Here is a 27922-nt window from a genome sequence, read left to right on the forward strand (position 1 = left end):
GTCTAAGTTTAGCTATGATAGATATCCTTTACTAACATTATAATTACTTGTAACACTACAAACGTAGATAGTTGAAACTTGAGTTGATATAGTTATTTTTTAATGATTGTATCAATTGATAATGTTACGTCTCTGGTCGTTAGTTAACTTCCCGTATAATTTCTTTCCGATGAAACTTTAACGACACAAGTCCTTTCTTAATTAAAATTGGTTTATTCTTTCTGAATACAACTTTGCAATGCACTTAATTTTCACAGTCACGTTATAACAAACGCTATAATTCACAACGAATGACACACGCGCTCGACCCAACAATACGTCTCTATCTCTGTCTGCAGTTCAGTTACCTTACATTGTTGCCGTCACTTCTTACCTGTCTTATATATACAAGAATATCGCATATCTAGTAACCTCTCGAGGCTTCAGGAAGGGACATGAACGTTCTAGAAGCTCATGACGTGTTACTAGCGTCATGTGACTTCCGCTGTCGTAACAATAACTTAACATCTGCCTGACAAGTTAGTCTGGCTTTAGGCCTTGGAAAACTTTTGTATCAGTGTAATTAATTTGTGTCGATATATCCTGCTACCAGGAAGAGTTTAGGCTAAAGTCTTTCTTACTGAAATATAAAAACCATATAGACAAATCATTTCTTCAGGTGTCTTTCCCACTGAGAAGTGTCAGTTATTACTAATATCAGTAGAAGTTATTAGATATTATTCAGGAGGGAAAGTTAATGGCCAAGCCTATATTATAACTGTTGGATGGACTGATAACTTTACTTTTTTTTTGTAGTCTCACACATTGAAACTAAAACGGAAAGAACTATCTCATCCTGTATTTGCTAAATTTATTTGCTTTGACCTTTGTGAGCTTTACAAATTATTCTTTAAATACAGTAATTCCTCTCAAATCAGGCCTAGCTGTGTGGTTAGAACGTTCCTTCTCTCACGCCCTTTTCGTGCCCATTAAGGCGTTTTTATATAGTCACCGTCACTGATGTCCGCTAGTAGCTATAGTGGGTACCCTTCTTAGGACTGTCTTTGTTGTGTCTCTGTTTACTTTCATTAAAGATTCTTCTTGGAGTTCTAGATTTTTTAATTTTTGATAGTTTAGATTTTCAGTATATCCATTATTTTACCTTTCTAAGTTAGATTTTTAACTTATTGTAATTAAAGTTGTTTTTAATTAATTTAAACTTGGTTGATAATAACTTCAACAAATTTTCACATAGAAGAAGTTTTACTCCTCGAAGTTGAACCTTAAGAGTCCTTCCAGGTGGATTTTTCATCTCAAAGTTGTGATGGTTCCAGTTTTGCACACACACCTCGGTGGCTCAGCGAAAAGACTGAGAGCTTATTAGGCTAAAAATTGGTTGTTTGTTTTTTTTTGTAGCTTTGCGCTTAATAACAAATAAACAAAGATCAAGTTTTTGGTTCTGTTCACTTTTCTTCTCTCCAACGCATGTTTAATCATTTGAAGATTGTTTTAATGTCGACTACCCTGCTTTTTGGTTATACTCACACCATAAGTTTAATTTGTATCTGTGATAAAACGAGGCATTCCTGACTGTATGGATTATACAATATCGTTTAAAATTATGGGCTCCTTATTGCTCTCATTTCCGAGCCGAAATCTCCCCTTTTACGGTTTTTCCTTCCACTTGGAATGACTTCAGGGAACCACTGATGTATAGATCAACATTTTTTTTGATACAAAGAATCTTTTTTCAGTAAAGACCACGAATCTTTCTCTGTGTTTTTTTTAGAACAAAGCTATCTACTGTGTTTACCGCTTGGAATCGAACCCCGGATTTTAGCGTTGTAAGTCCGTAAACTTACCGCTGTCCCACAGGGGGAAATTACTCTTTTTCAAGCCTCTACGTTTTTTAACCCTTACCCGCAAAAATAAAGGGTTAATCACACTTTAAAAAGTGCCGTTAACGCCAAGAAAATGCTAATTATTATTTTTTTTGTTGGACATGAAATTATTTGTATGCTAATAAATCTGAATAACATTTACAGCAAACAGTTAGCAGAGAAGGCGTTGAGGAGTAACTGGCTTTAGATAATTAAAGAACAGTTTGCACATACGTGTACAGTATGATTTTGTTCCAAAGAAGAGCCTGGTGCCACGAGCAATGTTTAGCACCTATTGTATTTTGTTCGTGGCGAATTCCTGACCATTCACCAGGTAACTGCCGTTGTGGATTATGATAAAGAAGTATTAAAATAAAACAACCTTTCTAGAGGTAAATATTCACAGAGAAAGATTCTTAAATGATAAAGTGCCAAAAAACACAACACTCTGAATAAGCGAGCCTCCAATATTCGGCATGGAAGTGTATAATCGGAGGGTTTAGAGGTGCTATGGGTTCCAAAAGCACACCTCAATCTAGATCAATACCAATAACTGGAAAGTGAATTATAGAGTGTGACGATTTTTTTATGGGCCATTCCTGTCTTTGCTGGGATGGAGAAACTTGGCACATGCAGGGTTCACAATTTTGTTTTCATTCCATTTTGTGCCTTCACATGATATCATCACTATAGGCCCTGTGTATATACGCAAAGTTAATGTCTCGAGAACTTGTGTTACATATCTTAACGTAGAGCGAAAAAATAATATAAATTTGTTTTTAAATAATTTTTGGAAATATGAAGTAAGCCTTGGTATAAATATACTAAATACTTCCGTTTTTCATACTTACTGACTTTAAAATCTTACTTGGCTATCAAATGTGATGAGTTCTTTTAAAGCTAAATGTCGAGGGCATGAAAAGAATTACTAATACGAGAAACAGTATTGAAAATTAGATTAAGGCTATAAAGTCAAACTATAAACAGTTACTTTTTGGATGAGGAATGAACTTTTCCAATTAATGAAGATGTCATCTAGCTGTTAGCTTCCAATGGAATTCTTAATCACATTTATAAGATGAGTAAAACCAAGAGTATTCTGAATACTTTGTATTTCAACTAAAAATAAGCTATGATAACTAGAGAATGGTAAATTTTGATAATTCTTCACAACTAACAGGAATTTTCTTTGCATTTTTCAAAAACTCTTAAAGTATAATAGTTACAAAAGTATGTAGAAAATTACAGAATTAAGTCTGCTTGATTCTTGTATTTTAACATTGTGTTGTAACGTTGTTTATTCGTTGGAGGGATATTTGAAATTATCTGATGAAAATTATTCAACGTAAACTATAACGAATGTGTATATTCCTTCCTTTAACATTTCTACAAACTTGAACACTTGTACACTGCCGTAAATTACCGTAAGCCTACGTTATAAATGACGTTAATTAATTTAAAACAAGTCCACTAGTTTGTACAAAATAACTAGATAAGTACGTTAAAACCCACATCCAAATACTTCACGAAAACTTACTCAACTCTCTAACTTCAAACAGCTCTACCTTGATTGTCTTTAACTCACTCTCTAACTGACCGCTCAATGTTTAACTCATTCTTGATATTTCTATGACTTGTTTGATCTTAATGTCATGTGTCCCATGGCTAATATCCGAATTAAGTCAATTATATTATAAATATCACTTATAACAATTGTTCTACAGAAAGTATAATTAAGTATTCTTGTATTTTAACAGAAATTAAAACTGCGGCTGTGTATTTTAACATTGTTATTTTCTGATAACACAACAACTTGAAAATGAAAAGACCCTAAAGGTACAACTATTCATCATATTAGTCGTTGGGCCTACAAAATATTTTGGGAAGTTTGAATTTGAAGTATATAGAAATTGGGCTGATATTAATAATTTCAACTTTTTTGTTGAAACTTTCTTAGTGTCAAACTTTTATTGAGGTAATAATGAATACTGTAATAATATGTTATAAATAAATTGTATGAAAGGTAGGATTTTTTGTCATTGATCATAGCATCCACCCCCACATTTGTTTAAGTTCATAACCAGGAGAGGTACCTCAGTTTGTTTTTAGAGGTAAAAGAAAATTTTCATTCCCACTCTTTCAAGTTTTAAGGTTACATTTCCTAAATAATTTTAAAAATTGGTCTCTCAATACAGCCTTCGTGGTTTCTGCAGAAGATCAGTATGATAAAAATATTTGTAATTTTCAGACCTGTAAACAGAGTTAAGTATGAATTTGCTCGATAAATTTGGATTCAAATAAATTCAAATAAAGCCAATTTGACATGGTTTGATATGATAAAAATTGCTAAGATACAACTTGTTAAAAATGGTGGTTAAAAGTGAAATTCAATTAAGGTTTAATTACGCTAAACAGAGTTTTATATGTTAACGTAAGTCACGATACAACTAGATGAATATAGTTTTACATGGTAATTTGAACAAAGGTAAAACAAGTGCAAATTCTTTTCATGAAACATTTATGCCCACAATTTGATCTGGACTCAAGACTTTCAAAAATTAATCAGTTCTAGATATGTGTATGTTGTACCTGTTGTACAAGTTTGGGTAAGATCCACCCATCCATTCAATGTTGAGATAACCAATATGCCCTGCTCTGCTTCACAGTGGGAGGAGATGATTAATATTCTTTGGTTTTATGAAATAAACTGCTCTAAAATACAACCATGCTTTAAGCATCACCATGCATGGTAAATATGTGTCAAAACAGAACCATTTAGGCATAATTTTATACAGTAAACTTGAGACAAGACAGAGTACATAAGTATATTTGTATATGGTAAAGTTGAGTATATGTATTTGTTGTGGGTTTGAAAGGAAAAGATGATTTAGGTATTATGTTCCAGTGCCTGTGGTAGCAGAATTTGTGTGTGTGTGTGTATGATCACTAAAATTGATTTTTGACGTTCATACTGGCAATATTTTTTTTGTGTGCAAATTGAGCACATTTATTTAAACTTAGTGAAATAAGTCATAGCTACAAAGTCGAAAGAAAGGAAAAACATTTACAGCTCTTTCCAAGAAACTGTAAACACAACACCTCTTGCATAGCTCACTTTGTTTCAGCTTCTTCCAGCAACTCTGATAGCAACTGAATAGTTTAAAGTACCAAAGTGAAAGTTCCCTCCTGCTTCAAGCCACAAGGCTGTATACAAGTACACATAATTTGATATTTGTTGAACATATATCCATCTTATAGAGAGGAAGTGAATCATAGTTTATTTCAATAACATTGGAATATTATCTTAAATCTATAGTCAAGCTTTATGCTAAAACAAACCTTAGGCACAATCAAAGGATGAAAGCCCAGAATATTTTAAGATAGTTTTTGTAAAATCACTAACAATTCTCCACAAATATCTAATTGCTACTTTTTAGTTTCATTTTTGTGTAATTATTTCCATCCTACATTATATATTTGAAAGTGGTGATTCCAAAAGAATAAGAAACTTGGAATATCATTTTTTGTATATTAGATTTTTTGGGAAAATGATTTTCTATTTTCTTTAATTTGGTGCTGACATACAACTAATGAAAACGTTAATAAGAGTTATCAATACTGTGAGATGAATAAAACAAATTAAAATCTCATCATGCAAGTATTCTGGTAATGACTTCTTTGAATTGGAATTTTATATAATAACAGGTTTAATTATTAAACAAACTTCCTTCTGAAACTAAGTACATGGTAGCATTTTCTAGTTTCAGTTTTGTTTTCTCAAAAATAGGTTTCGGTATTGGGAGAGACAAAACAACAATAGAATTAAAAAAAATTTTTTTAACAACTATCTCAAAAACAGAATGTATATATATATATATATTCTAAAACAAGAATCAGAAAACTCTTGCTCCTTCCATCAGGTTAAGTCACACATTGTCATACGTGAAAACAGACTGTTCGAAACAATAACGGAATACACGGACTTTTTTGACTAAAACCAATAACAAACATTATTAAAATAGAAGCAAAGAATGTTCTGAATTGGATTTAAACAAGGCAATTCTCATTGAACAAATTAGTATAAATATGCAACATCTGATATAAAAATTGAGCCGTATACTTCTCAACAGATACAAAATACCAAAAAAGTAGAACATGAAACAAAACCCATTTAGTTTGGTGAAACAAACGAAAGCCGTGTTACAGACATTTCATGTCATACCAGGATTATGCCTAAATCATTAATCATATTCACTCTCAAACAATTCCTTTATGCACAGTGGACATGAATGAATTACATCCATAATCACTTATATTTATAAACGTACCTCAAACAAAACAGTTTACCTTCATTACAGAAAAAAATAAAAGCATTTTCTTTCAAAACGTTTCATGCAATATTATCAGCTTATTTTACACAAGAGTGTTTAAAGTTTATATACAGATCAAGACTCTGTATAACTAACTGACAGTGCAAAGACCTATACACTACATACATCATACAGCCAGGTATAATACTTAATACCTATACTGTCACATTTAATTCTAAATGGTTGGACAGAATTTTATTTCTCATTCACTACAATTCTAAAATGAAAAAAAAAGCATTTAATAACTGACATAGAAGTATAGATGGTTCCAGACTCAATGAATCACTCAGTTTTCTATCACAAACAGATGCTGACAATAGAGCAGTAAACAGACAACCAGGTTTGTCTTAATCTTTGTTACTAGTTATTACTACCAACGTCATACACCTTTCTTTGGTAAACCACGAGCATAATAAGCCTTAACCATATTTTATTTCTTCATCCGTTATGATCACTGATTTATTAGCCACCAAGAAAGTTTATCAAACTAGATGCATTTTCTGTAAAATGAGAAATTTTGAATATATTCCCTTTCCACTTATTAGCCCTTTAAATCCGACATAATAAATGGAATAATTTTAAATATGAAGAAGAGTACAAATATTTATGTGTATAATGTAACATATTTGTGCCTATAAATTTGAAAAGAAATTTAATTTAGTTGAACAGCAACAATATAGCTGTCTTCTACAACCCTAAATAAATTTATATGTTATTATTTTTTAAGAAAATGATTCAAGCCATATACCAATTTAATTTTCAACACTAATACTTCAATTTCATATATTAAGTACTCTAATGGAAGGTTAAAGTACTACTAGTATTTTGGGAGGGCTTTGAAATTAGAAGTGTTTCTCTAGTGAATAACTACTATGTAGGATGAAGGCTTGGTCATATAGACACGAAAGTTTACATACAGATAATAACATTATAAGGTTATTTATCACAACAACATACAAAAATGAGTATTATCTGTCACCGTTAAGACTTTTGATGATGAGATAGTCTCTAGGACTATCTGTTTCTGTGATTACTTAACATCATGTTCTTCTAAAAAGCTACTGAATGCAACAAGATTAGTAAAAGTATCAGGCATAGTAAAATTTCATTAAGTTAAAACTACCTCAAAGTTTCCATCCGCTATATTTTACGCTTTGTTCGATAAAACAGCTACACGATTCATTTCCAGCCTAACAGAAATACATTCTGTTTTTCATAAGAGCACTTGATCATTATTTGTCTGCCATCAAACTTTGATAAAACGTGCTTACTAAGTTCAAGTACAGTCAATCCTTGGAGATGATCAGTTAGAAAAAAAGGATAACATACAAAAGCAATTAGCAAATGTTCACATGGAAGTGAATTAGATAGTAGAACTATTATTCTTAAATTACAGGCAGAACATTCCCAGAAGTCAGTCTCCGAGTTAAGATCTAGGTCAATAATTTTTTTAACATTCTGGAGTTCTTACCTGTTACATAGAGAATTATAATCATTGCTGATAACTATCTGGGCATTACAAATAATCAAAATAATTGTTATTTTGGTTGATAGCACTCAAAATCAGAAGCATATAAATATGGTAGAAAGTCTCACTGTGCATAATTGCAGAAAACAGGAGTTCAGAAATAATGGCTTTCCATGAAAAGCATCTATACCTAAATTTGGCTACCTCTGATATCGTGTCAGGGAAGGGCTTTAATTAGGACTTTACCTGGGCTACCATGTCAGCCACTACATGAAGAATCATTTTGGTTTATCACAGTCAATTTCAACAATAATTCCACCAACTCTACAGTCTTCTCGTGTCAGGCAAAACAAACTTCCCTGAGTAAAGCAGCATGTCGCAATAACAACACTCTTCAAAAAAATAAGTAAAACATTATTGAAAAGTACAAAATAAGTACATCTGTACTTGCTTAACAGTATGAAAGACTTGAGAATTGACAACGTACTAAACAGAAAATTGAAGTATTAATCTTTGTGCTGAATTTAAATACTGTACATAGAGAATGTATTTTATGAGTCATATGCCTATAGCAAAGAAAACTATGGGACAAAACTGCAAAACTAAGTTACATATATTAAAATTGATTTTTTTTAAACTGTAGATACACCATTTCTTGAGCTTTCTCTTACATATCAGCACATATTTAGCGATATTTACATACAAGTACTTCAAACTCCTTTGAATTCCTTTTTCAGAAATCCTGTTAGTATACACGATCTTTCTGATCCTTTTAAACCTATTTAATTAACTACTTATTCTTTTCAACTTTGAATGTCAAAGTCTGTTTACTGCTAATTCCTTGTTAAAAGAAAAGAATTCCTTCGAAATAAGAAAGACTATGGATAGTCTTTGTTTATATGCCCATGTCTGATATTACACAAACTGATAGGAGGTTATGTCTTCAAGAAGATAATGTGCCTTAGAATAAACTTCCTTTCTCTAAACAAGTTACCGTAGAAAAATAAATACAACTGCAAATAAACTATAAACAATTATTTACACATCAGAGGACTTGGAGTCTCGACCTAGATAGTAGCCGAGCGATCTTTCATCATCAGAAGCGCAGGTCTTCTGTTTCCTTAGTTGATGAAGAGGACAAGCTGCTCATTTTGTCTTTAGTATCTTCCTGTCTGCCAATTCGAAGATCCACTGGCATTGTAACATACTTAGTGGGCTTACCTTTTCTATGCAGGTACTGAAAACGAATAAGAAAAATTGGTAAAATTACTAATATTCAAACAGATTTTTTTTTTCATTAAAAATTTTTTTTTATGTGGTCAGTTTGGTTTGTTTTGGATGCTTTTAAAAGCTACACAAAGACTATATCTTCACTAGCCATCACTAATTTTGAACTGATAGATTAGAGGGAAAGCAATTTGTCAACAACAACCACTACCAACTCTGGGCCTACTGGAATCTGATCATCATTCTTGTAACTTGCCCATTACCCCAAAGAGCAGAGCACAATTTGTTTTTCGTTTTTTTTTGTGGCAATGGGAGACAAAATATGGACTCTCAGATCCACAGTCCATGTAACCATCTAGTTAGAACAACCACATGGACATCATTAGTATATATCTAGGAGCTGAGGTAATACAGAAACATTTTTCTTTTGCAGTAACCTCCTCAACATTGCCGATCAACCTTAATTTTCTTAAAATTGGAAAAGAAAATTGTTAATTGTTATGCTAACTTGCAGTATTACTCCCTGTACATTGCAAGTATACTAACGTGAACTTCACAGAAGCTGCTAATTTTCCCACTAAAACTACCGTTGACAAACCAGTCAAATTTTATCTGGTAGAATGGTCTGCCACTTTAGACCATTACACATACATAGACGTTCTATATCATCATCCCTCAATTCACTGTGAGATTCATGAGGTTTTCTGTCAATGTAGCACAGATGTTTCAACCATCATGCTATTAATACTTCTTCTTTAAATGTTCACAGAGATTAAACGGAACTTTAATCTTCTCCTTCTCGGTGCCCTCATCCATAGTTCTTAACTGTCAGATATCTTTAAGCAAAACTTGTGTGTTTAGTTTCTTATCTGACAAATTTCTGGAGATGCTTCTCACTTTGTTCTTCTTCAGGCCGAAAGATTGATCACATTTTACAGGCAATTTTTATCTGAAAAACTGTATTTAATTTTGATGCCTTACAGAATAGATACATTACTAGTCAAGGAAAAATATTCATTGTTAATATGAATTTAGGATAATCTAGGATCAGGCTTTTAGTTCCTCATTACCATTATTCTCAAGACTAGCAAAGTCAATGTAGACCCACCTTCGGCCAGCTATTTTCTGTTGCACCAAATTACAAGTTAGGGAATGTTTAAGTGAGTGGGAAGGGGGCGATTGAAAAGATTTAATTAAATACTGTTCCTTAAAAACATTGGAACGGAGTTTCTGTGCAATACTTCAGCTTTCATTCTTGATTTGGTCATAACTGAAACCTAAAGTCATTTCACTCACACACACTTTTGTGTCTTTTCAAGATGTAAATTTCAAGATTTGTTTAAGTAGTAGACAAGCACACTACATAATCAGAATAATGAAGACTAGAAATATGAAATCAAGTATCAAATTTTAATCTCTCAGGACTACTTTTGACACTTGGGCTTCATTTATGTAGGTCAGGGAAAGATTTTCTAAGAATTCTGTAACAATTAAACATTTGGAAATATTTCTTTCACCATGCATAAAGCGTTAAGTTTTAACGGGCTTTGAAACTCGTGCACTTCTTTAAGGAGTAAGTTTTACTACATTTTCTATCTAGATTTTCCATCAAGTTTACAAAAATTTAGATTGCTGCTGTTAAACCATCTGTATTTCAGTTATCTAAGTCACTTCATTTTCATTTTTTTTCTCTACAAGTCAACACTGCTTTATCAAAAATTACTGAGCTAAACTACAAAGGATAACGTAACATTTCCAATTTCTATTTACTTTGTAACTATTCTGATTCTGTTGAAGGTTACCATTAATTGTGGATTTGAATTCTCAGTTTTAAACACTGTTCTATTGTTTCAAATCTTGCACAAAGCTACTTGAGGGCTATCTGCACTAGTTGTCCCTAATTTAGCAGTAAAAAACTAGAGGGAAGGCAGCTAGTCATCACCACCCACTGCTAACTCTGGGGCTACTCTTTTACCAATGAACAGTGGGATTGACTGTCACATTATAAATCCTCCACAACTGAAAAGGCAAACATGTTTGGTGGGATGGGGATTCGAACCCATGACCCTCAGATTGTGAGTCAAGCACTCTAACCACCTGGCCATGCTGGGCTACTTCTATTGTTTTAACTGTGAAGCTTAAAACTTAATAAACTCTCAAGTTTTAATTTCATCCCAATTATTTCCATAATATTCTTAAAACTATCTATTCAACTTTTCTATTGAACATTGTTTCATGCACTTGTATCAGTCCTACTTGCCTGGTTTATTGTAGAGTTGCCCCTTCTCTGGGGTTATACAAGTTATAGTTTAAATAAAAGATGTTAGTTTCCCGTGTCCAGCAAGAAAGCCATTCTGCATGTCAGCAAAAAACATTTATGATCAAGATGAAAAACAGGCCTACCTGGCTATGGTTGGAGGGCTGTGATTGGCTGCGATTTGTGTCACGTGATTTATCACCGACAGAAGTGGGAGGCACTGTTGTCGGCCGAGGCCCTTCAAATGGATCATCTGTTGAACTTACTTCTGGAGTTGGCCACAGGATTTCTTCCAAAACAGATTCTTCCAGTGATCTGTTTGAAGTTAAAATTGCTCGTTTTTAAAATGAGGTTGTATTTATGTTAACCCTTGCTGACACCATAGTATACCTCATGTGATACATTTGTTGTTTTTTTACATCCAGATGTTGCATATTTAACTAGTCTAGAGTAATAAAATATTGTTGAACTTATCAAGGACACTACTCACCTATTAGTGTCAAGACTATTACAACAGTGTTTAGGTTAAATAGTACACTACTCACCTACTAGTGTCAAGGCTATTACAACAGTGTTTAGTGTCAATCGTACACTACTCACCTACTAGTGTCAAGGCTATTACAACAGTGTTTAGTGTAAATAGTACACTACTCACCTACTAGTGTCAAGGCTATTACAACAGTGTTTAGTGTAAATAGTACACTACTCACCTACTAGTGTAAAGGCTATTACAACAGTGTTTAGGTTAAATAGAACACTACTCACCTACTAGTGTCTAGACTGTGGGATGGAAGTTTCATCTTGAATTCCTCAGTAGAAGTGGGGGTATTTTGAAGACTTAGTGCCCTTCTAAAGGGTCGACTCCTACCCTTTAAACCAGGATGACGACTTTGAAGAGAAGCTGGTCGTTGGGGGGCCATAAACCCCTCAATAACTGGATATTTAGAATGAGAGCTCTCTGGTAACAGTAAAGTGGAAGGACTAGCACCAGCATGAACAATTTGGGAGAGTATACTCATAATGGTTTGAAGGTCTCTGGTTAGACGACAATCGATGTTGTGGACTTGTCTGTATAGGAATATCAATCAAAGCGTGGTGTGAAATAGGCTTTGAATCTTTTAATCGAACATAATCTTATACTTTCTTCCCCTAACACTATCCAGAAGGTAACTTTTACAAGAATATCTAACAAATGTGGTCTTCAGACACTGTAATACAGCTGAAGAAGTTAGTATGTTCAGAATTCAGGGGGGTAATGTTAAAAAATTATCATGTTAAATTAAAAGCAAAATATTAATATATATTTTCATAAACTAATTCATTTAAGTATCTGTACATCATATGAGATACCACTACCATCTAAAACTGCCTCACTGCCATGTTTAATGACAAGAATGGTGAAATGAAACAAAGCTGCACAGAGATAGTGGTACAACCAAAAAATTGGAAAACACTATAAATGCCTTGGTGGACATCAGGGTCATCTTCAGAACCGAAAACCTAAATGTGGAAAAAATCCAGTCATATATGGGAAGCATGTGTTTACAACTAGAGCAAATAATTGGAATGGAATGAGGTTCGACATGAACAAAGGCCTACAGTCAGGTGGGTGTTTTTAAAATCTTGTATGGACACACATTTTTACTATTTTAACATCTCCATCAGGTCAGAGTAACCTACTTTACAATGCTTCACTATTTAATATAACCAGCAAATTAAGGTTAAACAACACATCTAAGTTTCATTATCTAACTTATCAGTATTTTCAGAAAGCTGCACTGACAGGAGCTTGAATCCAAGACTCTCGATCAGCTAATATTAATGCTCTGATCATACTCCCAAAAGTTTAGGGTTAACCAACATAATTGACATCGCTTTTTTTTTAATACTGAAAAGAGATGAAAGTCCATTAATAATTTACCCACACTTTATTCCTTTCACATTAAAAACTTCATGCAGACTGAACTACCATACTTGTTTTATTTTGCTAACAATTCAAGATTAATTAAATACATCTACTTGTTTCTCAATTCATTCTTTCATTTAAATGTGTGAAGGTTTCACATAACATGTGGTCTAGAAAACTGTTAAGTTGATCTAGCTTCAAGTTACCTTTGTTCCTTTGGTATTCTCGAAGCAGGTAATACCTGTTACTGCCCATGGAAAACATTGTTTAATATGATGTTTGTAAGAATGTTGCCAGCAGTGTCCTTTAGTGGTTACTCATGTGATATCTAGAGATTATGGTGAAAACTATGCCGTAATGGGAATGGTCAATCAAATGGTAGCACATGCCACTTTGGGTAAATGTGAAATTTCAGTGAAACTAAATACCTTGGATTTGGCACTCTGATCTAGAACATTGAAGATAGTTTAGTATAGCATGGTCATCAGTAGTCAGTCCAGCAAGTCAGTGAAAGCAACAGTCCAATATAAGTGAACTGCAAGTGCATGCAAATGTTTTTACTTAGTGTATAGATAAAGATTGTTCATTTTGTGTATCACTTAGTGTCCAGTCTTGTTATTTCCTTGTACATTCACTCAATTGGTATCTTGAGCAAATATTTTGCAATTTAGTGGATTCTGAGAGCTCAAAAATATCCATGGTATCTGAATATACAAACTATCTACTGATAGGGAAGGAAAACTTTGGCACCATGATTGCAGGATATCATTATTATAGAGTTTGCTATATCTGCTGAAGTGTTTACTACCCTTTACATGAACGCTTGTGTTATTAGCTTTTAAACGGTTTGGGGAAATGGCATTTTACACAAGTTAAACGATTTATGAAGGGAGAGTCGGTCACTGAGGAAAGATGGTAGTCCAAGAGAGCTGGTGAGTCTTGGAGAAATCCTCTCCTGGATGTGGAATTTCACCAATGATGTGAAGGTCATAACTTCTTCTTCATTGGTGTCAGAAATCCTCTCCTGGATGTGGAATTTCACCAATGATGTGAAGGTCATAACTTCTTCTTCATTGGTGTCACACATTTCGGAAGAATAACTACCAGAGTGCACCCAGAATGGCTAATCAAGTTTGACCCAGAGGACTGATCTTAGTGCAAGGGAAGCACAAAATGAGGACTGTTTTTGTGTTTTAGCATCTGGTGAGTTGGAGACCGGATGGGATGGTCTGTAAAGGATTCCCAGACTTATGATAAACAGAGTGTCTCAACTCCAGCTCTGGTTGAAACCATCTAGAGGTGCCATTGACAAGTTCTTTCTGCCAACTGGAGCCATTTTGCCAGCAGGTGAGATGGCAAGCACTGAATAATGATGTAAATGGAACATGGGGCAGTGGTAAGCCTTCCCAAAAAAGGAGGTATACTGCCAATATAGAAATGACCCATGGAGGAGCTGCCTTTTGGTTCTGCCACCTTAGATCAGGGGCCTACTGATTGTCAGAGAACCCCTACCACACTGTAGATGTCTCACTATGATGTTGACTGAGAGTACATGGAAGAAAGACTTATAATGGCTTCACAGGTCCATGTGAGTAAAATCTAAGCAGATTTCTCCTCCAACGTCAAAGGCTACAGCCAAAAATGTCAGGACCACTTCCTTAATCATTTCAGACTGATCAGGGACAGACAGTTCATCTGAAGTTTGGACAATTTGAATCAGGTTACTGCAAGATTAATGGGAGCGAAGGGTCTATTATTTTTATTTATAAATGCAAAAGAATGTTTCAATTTCGACATTGAAATATTCTACAGGTAATGAATTTTCATGGAAGGATAGGAGTAACAGAGAGACTCACACTATATCTGAGAGAAAACATGGTTTTACCCATTCGAAATATTTGAATAAATGAAATTATCAGTAGTATATGAAATTCATAAAGAGTAGCTTAAATGTCATAACAAATATAAACTTGATGTACCTAGTTTTTATTTGATCATAATAGAATACTTTTAATCATACTGATTGAAATATTTAGAAAAGCACAGAGTTTTCTGAATATTTTCTTAACCTCATTTCACCACAAGAAGTAGCTTAAGATGCATGAAAATGCAGGCTGTAAGCATACTAGGGGAAGGTTGAAAGTAGCATCCAAGTGGTGAAACTTTACAATTCACAGCATTGCTAGTACTAAACGTGTAACTAGAAGAAGATCCCTATGAAAAGACAATGGAAATATTGATGAGGGTCGACAATTAAAAGTGAAAGATAGTTTCACTTACGGATAGTATATGTATATAGTGAGAATGCTGTCATGGCAATGGCAATAAAGGACAGCATGACTAAATAAGTATTGGTCAAGCAGAGACCCAGTTGAAGTCTATGGACCAAGCAAATCATGAACATTATAGATACACGTCGTGTGTAAAGATGATTATCATATGAGCACATGTGAACCATATAAAAGTTTTGCTTGACTAAGGTAAGTTGCTTATTACTCAGTCTATACTAGCAATTTTGAGAAGAGGGTAATGGTCATAAACAGGTGGTTATACGTTTCATTCAACCTATACCTGCCTAGCCTTTGGACTGACCAAAATTCACCAAACTTACATTTTCAATCTGGACTTCTGCTATGAGAGACAGAATTCTGGATGCTTCTGGCAATCATGTTTCTACTATAGTGGTTTGTGTTTCCTAACTTGCATGCCAAAATCTCCACTACACTACCATTGAAGTAAATGACATGGAGGAATACCTTCAAGTACCAATAAATATTTTAATGATCTTCATAGCCTGATTGCAGCTAACATTAAGCCAGTAGAAGAAGGTATTCTGCTGGAAGGATCATCAATGTGGAGAATTAATGTGATGGAAGATGGACTCATAGAACAAAGGTGACTCCAGTTTTGGCAACTTCAATGTAGGAGCCTGATAGGCCACAGGAATTGTCTTGCACTGATACAAAAGTTATTTTGGGGATTGTTTACCAAGCTCAACTTGTAAATACTAGGGAGTTTCTCAGAGTTGGCTACTGGGGTGGGCAACATGTACCCCCCATACAGAGTATCCATTCCAATGGGTGCCAAAATCAATTAGCAGTTCTTGTCAATTTTACAGGGGCAGAGGTGCTGAATACAAAGTTTGCACAGGCTACAATTTTGCCTAAGGCCTACACTGGAGTTTCTAGTAATCAAGAAAGTGTTACAAGATCAGACATTTAAGAAAGGAAAGCTGTAGATGGTAAGACAACTGAATGAGAAATGATTTATATATTGAAATAGTGAAAGGAAAGATGGCACATACCTCAATTTCATTCCTCAAATTATGTATATTTTGTACATTATTAACTTACACGTAACTTTTGTGTCTATATTTCATCATGTTCTTTTAATATATGATGTTCTGTATTTTCTTTAAAGGGATTTTTTAGTGTTTTTAGTTTTTGCTAAAAGATTATTTTGATGTGTTTTAAAAGGTTTCTTTTTCTTAAAGATGTGATAAATCATTTACTTTTAATATGTAATATCAATTCCGTGTGTAAAGGGTTCCCTTTATATTTTGATTTTTTTATATTATCCCATGTTAATCTATGTTTAGGGTTTATATTTTGTGTATTATAAATGTTGAAGGTTTCCATTTTATATATTATGCACCATGATTTTAATGTAAAGGACTTTTAATCCTCTATAATATGCTTGATTCATGTCTTTAGTTTCATTAAAAAGTATTGTGTGTGATATTATAGAATATTTGGATTTGGTCACTTCACTGTTATAGGTAGTATTTGACTATCTGTGTTGAAGAATTAGCCTTTTTTGATATATTTAACATTTTTATTTGTTAAAGAGTTTTTGTCTTATATTTCATTTATTGTTTAAAGATAGTTTTTCATTGCATTTTTCATCATTGTTAAAGGGGTGTGCCATCTGCATAACATGAAGCCAGAAAGAGTTAACACAATTTTTGGCCAATGCTAATTCAAAATTTATTGGATATATAATTAAAGTTAATTGTTGGCTTGGGACAAGCCTGAGGCAGAGAAGACAGGAAAATGTGGTATTTGAATTAATATACGATGTGTTACTATCTTCTTGTAGTCTTAAAATATTTATTATGAATTAATTCTTTGTTCTGAATATGTGCAGGTTTCATATAACATGTAGTCAAGAAAACTGTTAGCTGATCTTGTTTCAAGTTACTTTTGTTCTTCTCAAAGTAGGTAATACCTATTACTACCCATAGAGATCTTGCATGATGTTGTGTAAGAATGTTGACAACAGTAATCTTCAATGGTTATTCAGATAAAGGTTATAGCCCCACCTATGTTGTAATGTTAATAAGATTTGGTACTATTACATAATCAATATCTTGAGTGAATCTTCTGCTATTTAGTAGACCTTTCTAATAACTTCAACAAATATTCAGCATCAACAGTTTAAGATTATTCAACAAACTTAGGCTTCACTTAAGTCACAAACAGTTCAGTTTCAGCCAAGAAAGATATAGGAAAATTTTATATTACAAACAGCTCAAAGTAACCTAATTACCCAGGCTTTACTCATTTAATGTTACCAACAGTTCAGGGTTAACCTACATACATACTTAAGCTTAACTATATTCATATTACCAACAATTAACAGTAGCCTAATTACCAAGTTGAAGGTAAACCTACATACATACTTAGGCTTCACTTACCCTATAACATCACTTTCATAATAATAATTCAACTATAATGAAATCAAACCTATTAACTGTTATGCCAACAATGAAAAATAGTTTGAACAATAACTGCCTTATATTCAAGTATATCTAACCTGCTAAGTCCATCTATTCTAGCCTTCACTCTCTCCAGGTCTCCATGACCCGGAGGGAGGTACTGGGAGGAAGGGAATGTTGCCTCTTCTCCTGGGGAGTGTTGGCTGCCAGGAGTTGATGAGGACATAGGGATAGTCATACTAGAGCTGGATTTAGGCATACTGCTGGCTGGAGTTTCATGTTGGGTGCTAGATGAACCAGAGGCTAGTCTTCCTGGTCCTGACCTAGACCGAGGGTTATTAGCCTGTGCTGGACCTTGGCTACTACCTCTAGAAGCAGGGTAGGGAAAGCGATCTAGTGGAGCAGAAGATCTTAATGTTGTTGAGGTTGGGCCAGACATTGGTGGGACAGCGTGAGAGACTGTAAACATTACCACATTTAATTCCTTATTATAATCAAAACATGTAAAGTGCATTGATAAAAATATTACAGTGAGATATCGGAATAAAATTTGATGAGACAACCTAAAATGTTATTTCGATAACACATAACACATCAGGGCTGTAGGAGGCAGTCAGGCCAGTCAGGCCTGACAACTTTTTCATGGCATGCATACAGTATACCTACAACTTGTGTACTAAAACTTGCTTCTTTTAATTCAATATGTTACGTTGTGTGTATGCAGTATTTTTAAAATGGCTCAAGCTTTAATCTTATTGCTTTAAATTGTCAAAACTTTTCTGGGTGGCCATGCCCCAGACCACACTACTTTGCATGCTGATAGTGTGATTTGCACACATCTTGTCTCACATTGTTTAGCTGTGGCAATGACCTGACCACTCCAAAATTGCTTCCTACAGCAAGGCACACCTACCTTTATTATTTCCATATATATATTCATCTTCTTCTTCTCTCTCTGTTTCAGTGTCATTTAAAACAAACTTTCCACATGTTCTTCAGTAAAAACCTATTGTGCATCATCATTACAGTTTGTATAAAAAAGTGCACAATAAAATTTGCACTTGAAATTAGCAAAGTTTAAGTCTTTCACCTACATAAGCACTGTTGCAATTAAAGAAAACCACTAGATAAGAGAAGAAAAAAATTGAGCAAGCGAGTTGCAACAACTACTATATGTGTTTCTACTCTTATGTCTTATTTATGGTCAAAGATCTGTGGGTGCAAAATATTTTTTATCACGATGATGTGACTATTTTTTGAGCAATTGCAAAATCTTAACTACTGCCAAAAGAAATGAGGCATCACTGAATCAGTTAATAAACCTCACTGAAAAGTACTTGGTAAATGATTATTCATTCTCACTTGGTTCTGCAGCCTCGAGAAGTGGAGCCTTCTCACGATCTTTTCTCTCAAATGATTCTCTTCGAATTGAAGAATGTAAAAAACGTGATCCTCTTTTTCCATTTCCATTGTCTCCTTCCACCTTAGTTATAGGACTTGGAGAAGGTACTGGCAGGTCTGAAGTTCCCTTTTTTTTTAAAACTAATGTGCTGTTCATTACACCGGTCAATGCACCTTTTGTAGAATAAAACATGTAATGAATAACAGAATAAAAAAATATACCATTAATTAAGAATGTTTTTTTTTTTTATTTAGCAATATTCCAGATATATAAAATACTTATTTTTGGCAGCATTTACCAGTATCACTTTGTATTAGAAAACACTTAGCATAACAATTACACCTTATTGGAGTAACTAAATGATCTTTTTGCTTGGACTTACTAACGGCATCTTCCAGAAATGTTTACTTACCACCAGCTTTGAATCAACTATGCCTGTATCTCATGACCACAGTATACATTACATGGAAATAAAATGTTGTATTATACACACCGTTTTCACTTAGAATTACAAATCAAAGCAACACATACCTTTGAAGCCCATACACAACAGTAACATTATCTGTCCAACATGGTTACCATAATAAACAGTTATTCTTACAGCTGGAGATCGTTTGTTTTCGTAAATGGCTCAAGTATGCTAATTAGACGAGTCAGTGACTGTCTACATTTATGATTCATTACAAGATTCTTAAAATGTTTATTTTCTTCATTTATTTTCAAAAATTCTCTCACTAATATATTAAACAGGTGGTTCATCATTTCCTAAAATGAGTACCTGTTATAAATTACTTACCAATTTATTTCTTGTCCCGTTTTTTCACTACTATTATTTAGATCATTTTCTTCCTCAGCTCTGATGCCTGCTGTTTTACCCAATGCTGTAGTAGACCTACTCAGAAAAGTAAAGTTCACTTACCTAGTCCTTCCTCGGAGGTTGTTTGTCTTAAGTCGGCTACACTCCATTTTAGATGATTGAATAAATCTGTTGACAGTGAATCAAACAGTTAGAAATACTTTTCTTCCTAAGTATCATTTTTAACCAAAATACAATATTATTTTTTGGGCAATTAATTATACCGATTTTTTCCATGTATACACTTTATGCATGTAAATTAAAACTGTTATTTACCACAATTGAATACTGGAAGATAATTAATGTCACAAAAACTGAATGAATACCCTAAATGTTGGATCTGCCTTCTTTTGATTTGCAACCATAGTCTGGAAAGTGAGTAGAGAAAGAATAAAGACAGGAAATGGAATCCAGCATTCTCTTGTTCTACCATTCTGGTAATAGTCTAGTACCTTTAGAAAGATTGTTATCTCAAACTGCTTTGATAAACAACATAGCTATTGAGAAGGAAGCATTAATTACACTAATAATGGACTGTAGTAAGTGTCTGAAAGGAAAATCCCAAAACATTACCTAAAGAAATGTAAGCCTCTTCTCTTCCGGGTGTATCTTATTGGACATTCATTGGAGGAGTGCCAATGTATATATAAAAAATAAGGAAGGAGTACAGGAATGAACTACTCCAAGAAGCATACATTCCTGCAGTCAGAGGTTTTGTAGATGTATATTTGGGGCATATTGACATGTTTCTGATTAGGCCCCATCCTTTGTTAAAAAAATCACACAAATTTTGTAAATAAGCATTCCTCACTCTCGAACAAAACCTATTCAACATATGAATATCCACAGAGAGTGGATATTATTAGTGTTAGTGGATCTGTAATTAAAATTATGTTAATTTATCACAGTTACTAATGAATGAAAAGAAAATGTGCTTCATTACTCTACTAAAGGGGGTGAAGTTGCTGAAACATAGTAAGCCACTTCCAAAACTACCCATGTGGCCACTTTTATTCCATTAGCTGATCATGTAACATTCAGATGACCTTTTGGAATTCTGAAAGCCACATAATATGATGGTTATAAAAACTTCAAGTGTATGGCTTTGTCACAGTGCACCAGTCTGATCTGAACAATGTAAATAATAATAATGCATTTTCTATGTTGTACAGAAGCTAATAGATCATATATACAACGGTAGCCATTTTTCATTCATGGCAGCAACAGATTGAGCATGCTGCAAAGTTTAAAAGTTGGAATCACTCATTCTCTGTTGGAAGACACGGCCTCACAAACTGTTACATCCACAGTAACAACATGTTTCCAACATATCTGGGTGTACAAGACGTATCGGGGCACTTCAAATTAAACAAAATCCCTTAATTAACTTTGAAAGGTTATTATAACCCTGCACCTTAGAGGACTGAGCCATAAATTTATAATCTTATTTTTACTTGTGACATTTACAGAGATGGAAATCAATTCATCAGTGTTTCAGAAGTTGTGTCTTTCTTCCCTAGAGAGAGTTGTTTCTATTATGATTTACAAACTATATATGTTTATTGCCAGAACAAGACTAGTGATTTCTACCTCTTTGTTTTGTACTTCATATTTCAATGTGAGAAACTACCACTTTACAGTTTCTTAAACTCACATATTTGTTGTCTGGTGGTTTTATAAGTTTATAAGTAATATCTTGCATAATTTATAAAATTAGAACAGTAATACTGTTCTTACTGTCATTTTAAGCATTTTTGACAATTTCATGTTACTGAACTATTTTAGTTTTTCTAAAAGTATTTATCAAGAAGTATTTCCAGAATATTTACCTAAAATTAATTGCACACCAACATGTACAATTATCTGGTTTCTTTCTTTCAGTCCATTTTCACTAATTTTCTTCTAAATTCTCCATCAACATGAAGACACTCACAACAGACTAGTTGTTATTAGTTATTTATTAAACACAAAGCTACACAAAGGGCTATCTGTGCTCTGCCCACCACGGGTATCGAAACCCGATTTCTAGCGGTAGAAGTCCGCAGACATACCGCTGTACCACTTGGGGGCACTCACAACAGAATATCCAAAACTATATTTCATTACATAAATTTACCTCATTTTAAAAGTAATGTGAAAATGAGTAACATAACCTCATACAATTTTAAAGGAACAAAAAGGAGCTTATTCGCCCACCAAGGATGTCCCTTCCAAGTCTCAACTATAACCACCCTTTACTACTCATACATTCATCCAATCTTTTCTTGAACTCAGTTAAATTTTCTGCCTCCACCACCTTTGAATGCAGCTCATTCCAAAAGCCAACCACCCTGTTTGAAAAGTAATACTGTCTAAACTGCAGATGACTCCTACGCTGCCAAACTTTGAATTTATGACCCCTTTTCCTATTGTTTTCACTGCTAAACACAAAACAGTTTGGTGAATCTATATTATCAATACCCTTAATAATCTTAAACAATTCAATCAAATCCCCTCTGACTCTTCTCCTCCCCAAAGAAAACAAGTTTAGAGATTTTAATCTCTCCCCATAGGACAATCCCACCATCCCAGGTATCATTGTAGTGGTTCTTCTCTGAGCCTTCTCTAACTATTCAATGACCTTCTTGAGAAGGAGAGCCCAAAACTGTACACAGTACTCTAAACGAGGCCTTACAAGTGATCTATACAGTGAAACAATAATATCCCACATATACAATACTAGCAAAATGTCTGAAAAATTATACATAAGGAAATATTATAATACTAGCTTATAAACAAGGTTACTAGATGAAACATACGAGTAGTTATATATTCATTGTTGTTGTATTTTAGTGGAATATTTCAAGTTGAAAGTGAAAAATACTTTCTAAGACTAGATACGAACATGTGGTGATTTATCTTGTGATTACTGAGGTACAGATTGCATTATTTTGCTAACAGTCTCTATAATGTTTTTGCATGTTAGACTGATGGTCAAAGTCAACACTTTGAGTCAGTCTATTGAGAACAACAGCATTTATGAATCAGTCAATTATGATAGTGAATCTTTCATGTTTTTTGATAAGTATTACTATTTTTAAGTGTAACATTATATTCCCAAGACATAAGGATTTATCCCCATAAGAAAGAAGGGTATACAAACAGAGCTGTTAAACGTTTCTAAACTTATCACAGACATTCCCCAAACTATGTGTGATACATTTTAGTATAAATCTTAAGAGTAGTTTTTAACTATCTAGTATTACCTAAATGTAGAGCTGTAGCTAGGTTAGAGCAGGAGGGGCAGTTGCCTAGGGTGCAGCTAGAAGGGGATTCAGTCCGAGCACTAGAAAGGGGATTCAGTCCGAGCACTAGAAGGGGGGATTCAGTTCGAGCACTAAGCCTGTTATTCAATAATTTATGCAGAACTGTACAGTCTTGAAGCTTGCCCAGGGCACAAAAATGACTGGCTATGGCTCTACCTAAATGAATACTCTTATCTTACGTGATAAATATACCACTGCTATAATATATTCACAGTTAGCTGTTTTCAAATCTAAAGATTTCTTGATAGATATTATTTAAATTTTTGTTTTGTTTTGAAACAAGATTTAAAAAGGTAAAATCTTATCAACAGCAAACCATGCATGATTATGACTTAAAGAAAGGAAAATTTTAAAACCATAAAATAAAATGGAGAAGAGGTGTACCAGGGAAAATGTCGGCTATGAAATACGACACAAATTTAGTTAAAAGGGTGTCTTACTTGCTAATGACTGAACAGCTCCACGTTTCTCAATCTTTTTTCCAAAATCCAAATTAGCTGGTGTCACATCCTGCCCTGCTTTGTCTGGTGAAAGTTCCAAGATGCCTGGCCCACTTTTATCCCATTCCTTCTCTTCTTCATCATCGCTGAATCCTATTACACCTTCTGAAGGTAACTGTCCATGGGGCTTGGTTCTTCGACGTGGTCGAGGAAACTGATAAGCTAACATTCTAGGATCTTCAACTATCAATAAAATTTCCTGTATCAGTAAATAATACTTGAGAATTAAGTGTTTGATCAAGCTAAAAAAAACATGTATAAGGCTGCTGTATCTTACTTCAGTCACTTGGATGTTTGAAAACAGATAATAAATGGTTATTACTAGTCTAAAACTTGGTTTAAACACTTCTACCACATTTTCATTTAAACACAAAAGTTGTGACAGGAAAATGAAGGAAGTAATCATGGATTTCAAGCCAGCCAACTCTGGTACTGAGAAGTATGATACGAGTTGTTTTATTTTTCAGCCTATGCCAACACATATTTCATATTACAAATTAAATTCATTATTGGTTATTATCAATATTATGAAACTTTGTACAAAGCTATTGAAACTGTTACAACTGCTCCAGAATGGTTTTTAGTTTAAGCTAAAGATCAAGTGTAAACAGCAATAATTAAGGACACAAGATAACTTCTTTAAAATACCTTCCCTCTGTCAGTCGTTAACGAAAGTGCTTCACATCTCACCTTTTAAAATCTCTGCTAGTACAAACCACAAAGCTTCCATTCCAAAACAACATACCTTCTTCTGGTGAGCTGACCTGTCGATAAAGTACAGCTTTGGACCGTAAAATCTCAGTGTCAATTCCTGGTTGGTCCATCTGAAAGTAAATTTTTTATTCAGTGAATTCTCTCAACTACACGTGACTAAATTTGAATGTTATATAATCGAACGTCTTAGTATTAACCGCCAAAGTGGTCTTTCTTCACATTCATCAACAGTGAAGCAGAAAGGCATCTCGTTTCTTAAAGTCTCTGCTGCTTATAAAAAAAACTCTGTAGAAAAACAGGATCTTAACTGTTCGAATACATAGAATATATCACTGATATTAAACATCTCTGTAAACATTTATGAAAATAAAATTTGTAGGAATACTCACATCTCTTAAATTAAATGTTATCTCTAGATTGGTGGAAAAAGTCTCATAGAACTCTGGGTACATCTGTATAATATCTAGTAGATCATCCCGCAAAATCTTATGAAGATCACAATATGTCAGGGCACAAACATTACAACTGGATTTTCCTACAGTCGAATAAGCGCACGGATTCTCTCCAAACACATCATCTTTGCCTAGAAAACATAGAATAATTTATAATAACTAACTGGATTCATTAACACTAACAGATATTTCACAGACTTGATGATTACTTAGGGAATATAAGCAAATTTGTTTGTTCAAATTGCTAAAGGCTACTCGAGGCCTATTTGCATTAGTCGTCCCTAATTTTGAAGTAATGGTAATAGATTTAATGGAAGGCAGCAAGTCAACAACACCAACTCTTGGGATACCCCTTACTAGCGAATAGTGAGTTCACTGTCACATTATAAGGCCCCATGACTGAAAAATCCAATGTATTCGATAAAAGGATTCCATCCCACGACCCGCAGATTGCGAATCGAGCACTCTAATCACGAATCCATGTCAGGAATTTCAAATAAAGATAAACCTCAAGAATAAAGTTTGAATAATTCGTTAAAGTACCACTTATTCGTGGGTTTGTTTAGTTTTTAGGCGCAATGCAACACCATGGGCTATCTGTGATCTGCCCAGAGAATTATCGTTGAACCCCCAGAGGGCTTATTCGGGGGGGGGGTTAAACGCACTTCATCTATTATAAAATAAAAACAATTCCAATAGAAATAAGAAGAAATTAACGTTTCAGATAATAATATATAATAATTTTTAGTGAATCACACAATGATTTGGGATTGATGAGTAGATATTATGAAGTTAAAATTGCTATTAGATAAAAAAAAAATCACTTCGTTTGGTGGCTGAAGTAAATGAAATTTTGACAAGTTGTTCTCTTTCAAGGAGAAAAGTTTGCTTTTACAATTAAATTATACGTATGCCTGAAGCATATCATACAGGTAATATAGGTAGAATACTAGATTCACTTTGATCCCTGACCTTTAACCTTACCCCTTGACGTCACATTCACTTGAACCCATGACGTCACACAAGTCACGTGACGTGTGAACTGAAAGCGGGAGTTCACACGTTATTCACTCAACAAGGCAGGTGCGTAAGCCCTAAATGGTTCATTTTAAACTTTGAACGTTAACCTTTAATGTAACAGAAGTCACGTGACGTTTGAACCGAGAGCAGAAGCTCACACATTAACCATTAGAGATTGTAAGAGCAGTAAGCACTAAACGGTGACCCCTGCAGTAGAGTGACGTAGCAGTTAACCTCACAACAGAGATGCTGTTTTTTTTTTTTTAGTGCAAAGCTACACAATGGGCTATCAGCGCTCTGTCTGTATGGGGAATGGAACCTCGGATTTTAGCATTGCAACTCTGTAAACATATCGCTGGCCCACCGGGTGACCACCAGAGAAGTAGAACATGTATGCACCATTAAGTCCCCTTAAGGATGTCATGGGGGTGGGGGTGTTCGTTCTGACACCCAGGTCAATCCCCGGGTTACCACTGTCTGTATGTATGTGTCTGCCTTTCCCTTCTTTAATTTTCAACCGATCTCAACCAAACTTGGCATGTACCCTTAAGGCCCATTGGGGAGTGAAGAAGGGTGAGAGGCAGCGTTCGGAGATTACCTCCCTTTGTCACCCCCTGGAACTGACCACGTTGTGTAGTGCATACTATTCTATTGATCTCAAACAAACCCCGAAGGCTCTCTTGGTGCACACCAACTGTCATACACATAGTTTGTGTATTTTGTATTTATAATATGATATTATTTTGTATTTTATAATATGATATTATCTCGTATTTTATGATGTTATTTTGTACTTATAATATGATATTATTTTGTATTTATAATATGATATTATTTTGTATTTTATAATATATTATTTTGTACTTATGATATTATTTTGTATTTATAATATGATATTATTTTGTATTTTATAATATGATATTATTTTGTATTTATAATATATTATTCGAAACTATTCATTACTTTTCAAAATGGCGCGTATTTTTCTTTAAATTTTCCATAACATGCTTCTATAACAACATTTATTCTATTGCACTATTCTGCAAACAAATGTAAGAATAATAAATATTTTTTCTTACGTCTAGAAACAAGCTTACTGAATCATTTGATTTCATCAGTTCTTGCAAGTTCAAACATATTCCACAATTAAGTTAACTCAAATTATTCAGCGCCCTCTATCTTGCTAGCACTTATGTTCTGTAAGTGAAAAAAAAAAACATCACATAAATAATTTAGGTGTTAATTTTTAATTATAACATTAAAATGTATAAGTCAATTTTCTGCGACTTTTAACAGTAAAATACAAATAATAATCAGATATACGTAACGTGGCTAATGGATATTATAGTTATATTAGGCCTAGTGATGAGTCACATGAACTAGGGGTTAGAGTAACTTCAATTACGTGTAAATCAAAAAAAAAGATTAAGCTCAGTTTCATATGAACATTTTTGCTACAGGCTTTCCCAATTATACATTCAGAAATTAATTGGATGCCTCGAATCCATTTATTTTAATCGAAAATTGTACTTATTTTAAACTACAAACTTCAGTAATATGCTTGTTATGTTTGTCTCTTTGTTGATCTTCGCGTAAAGCTATTCTTTACTTTTGTAGTGACAGAGTAGAGGGAAGGCAGCCAGTCATCACCAACCACCGCCAACTCTTGGGCTACTCTTTCCTAACGACTAATTGATCGTCGTATTATATCGCCTCCTCGGCTAAAAGGGCGAGCATGTGCGATGACAGGATTTGAACCCGCGATCCGCAGATTACGAGTAGAGCGCCCTAAACACCATGTCCTGCCAAACCCTGTTTCTGGTGAGTCAGAGGCCCGGCATGGCCAGGTGGTTAGGGCGCTCGACTCGC

At 34.1% G+C, this 27922-nt stretch overlaps 1 protein-coding gene across 1 annotated transcript in view; it reads right to left on the reverse strand.

Moving 5' to 3' along the window:
* Positions 1 to 5114: 5114 nt before the first annotated feature.
* LOC106470017 (potassium voltage-gated channel subfamily H member 6-like) overlaps positions 5115 to 27922 on the reverse strand; it is a gene marked incomplete at its 5' end in the record, with an annotated part of 57940 nt that continues 35132 nt past the window's right edge. Inside the window, 9 exons of the mRNA XM_022398565.1 lie at positions 5115 to 8934; positions 11328 to 11496; positions 11947 to 12249; positions 17903 to 18263; positions 19167 to 19379; positions 20126 to 20191; positions 23808 to 24050; positions 24613 to 24691; positions 24971 to 25164. Coding sequence (XP_022254273.1) covers positions 8794 to 8934; positions 11328 to 11496; positions 11947 to 12249; positions 17903 to 18263; positions 19167 to 19379; positions 20126 to 20191; positions 23808 to 24050; positions 24613 to 24691; positions 24971 to 25164 — 1769 coding nt within the window. The remainder of the gene's footprint in view (positions 8935 to 11327; positions 11497 to 11946; positions 12250 to 17902; positions 18264 to 19166; positions 19380 to 20125; positions 20192 to 23807; positions 24051 to 24612; positions 24692 to 24970; positions 25165 to 27922) is intronic.

This window comes from Limulus polyphemus, unplaced genomic scaffold, assembly GCF_000517525.1.
Source record: "Limulus polyphemus unplaced genomic scaffold, Limulus_polyphemus-2.1.2 Scaffold3774, whole genome shotgun sequence".
NCBI lineage: Eukaryota > Metazoa > Arthropoda > Merostomata > Xiphosura > Limulidae > Limulus > Limulus polyphemus.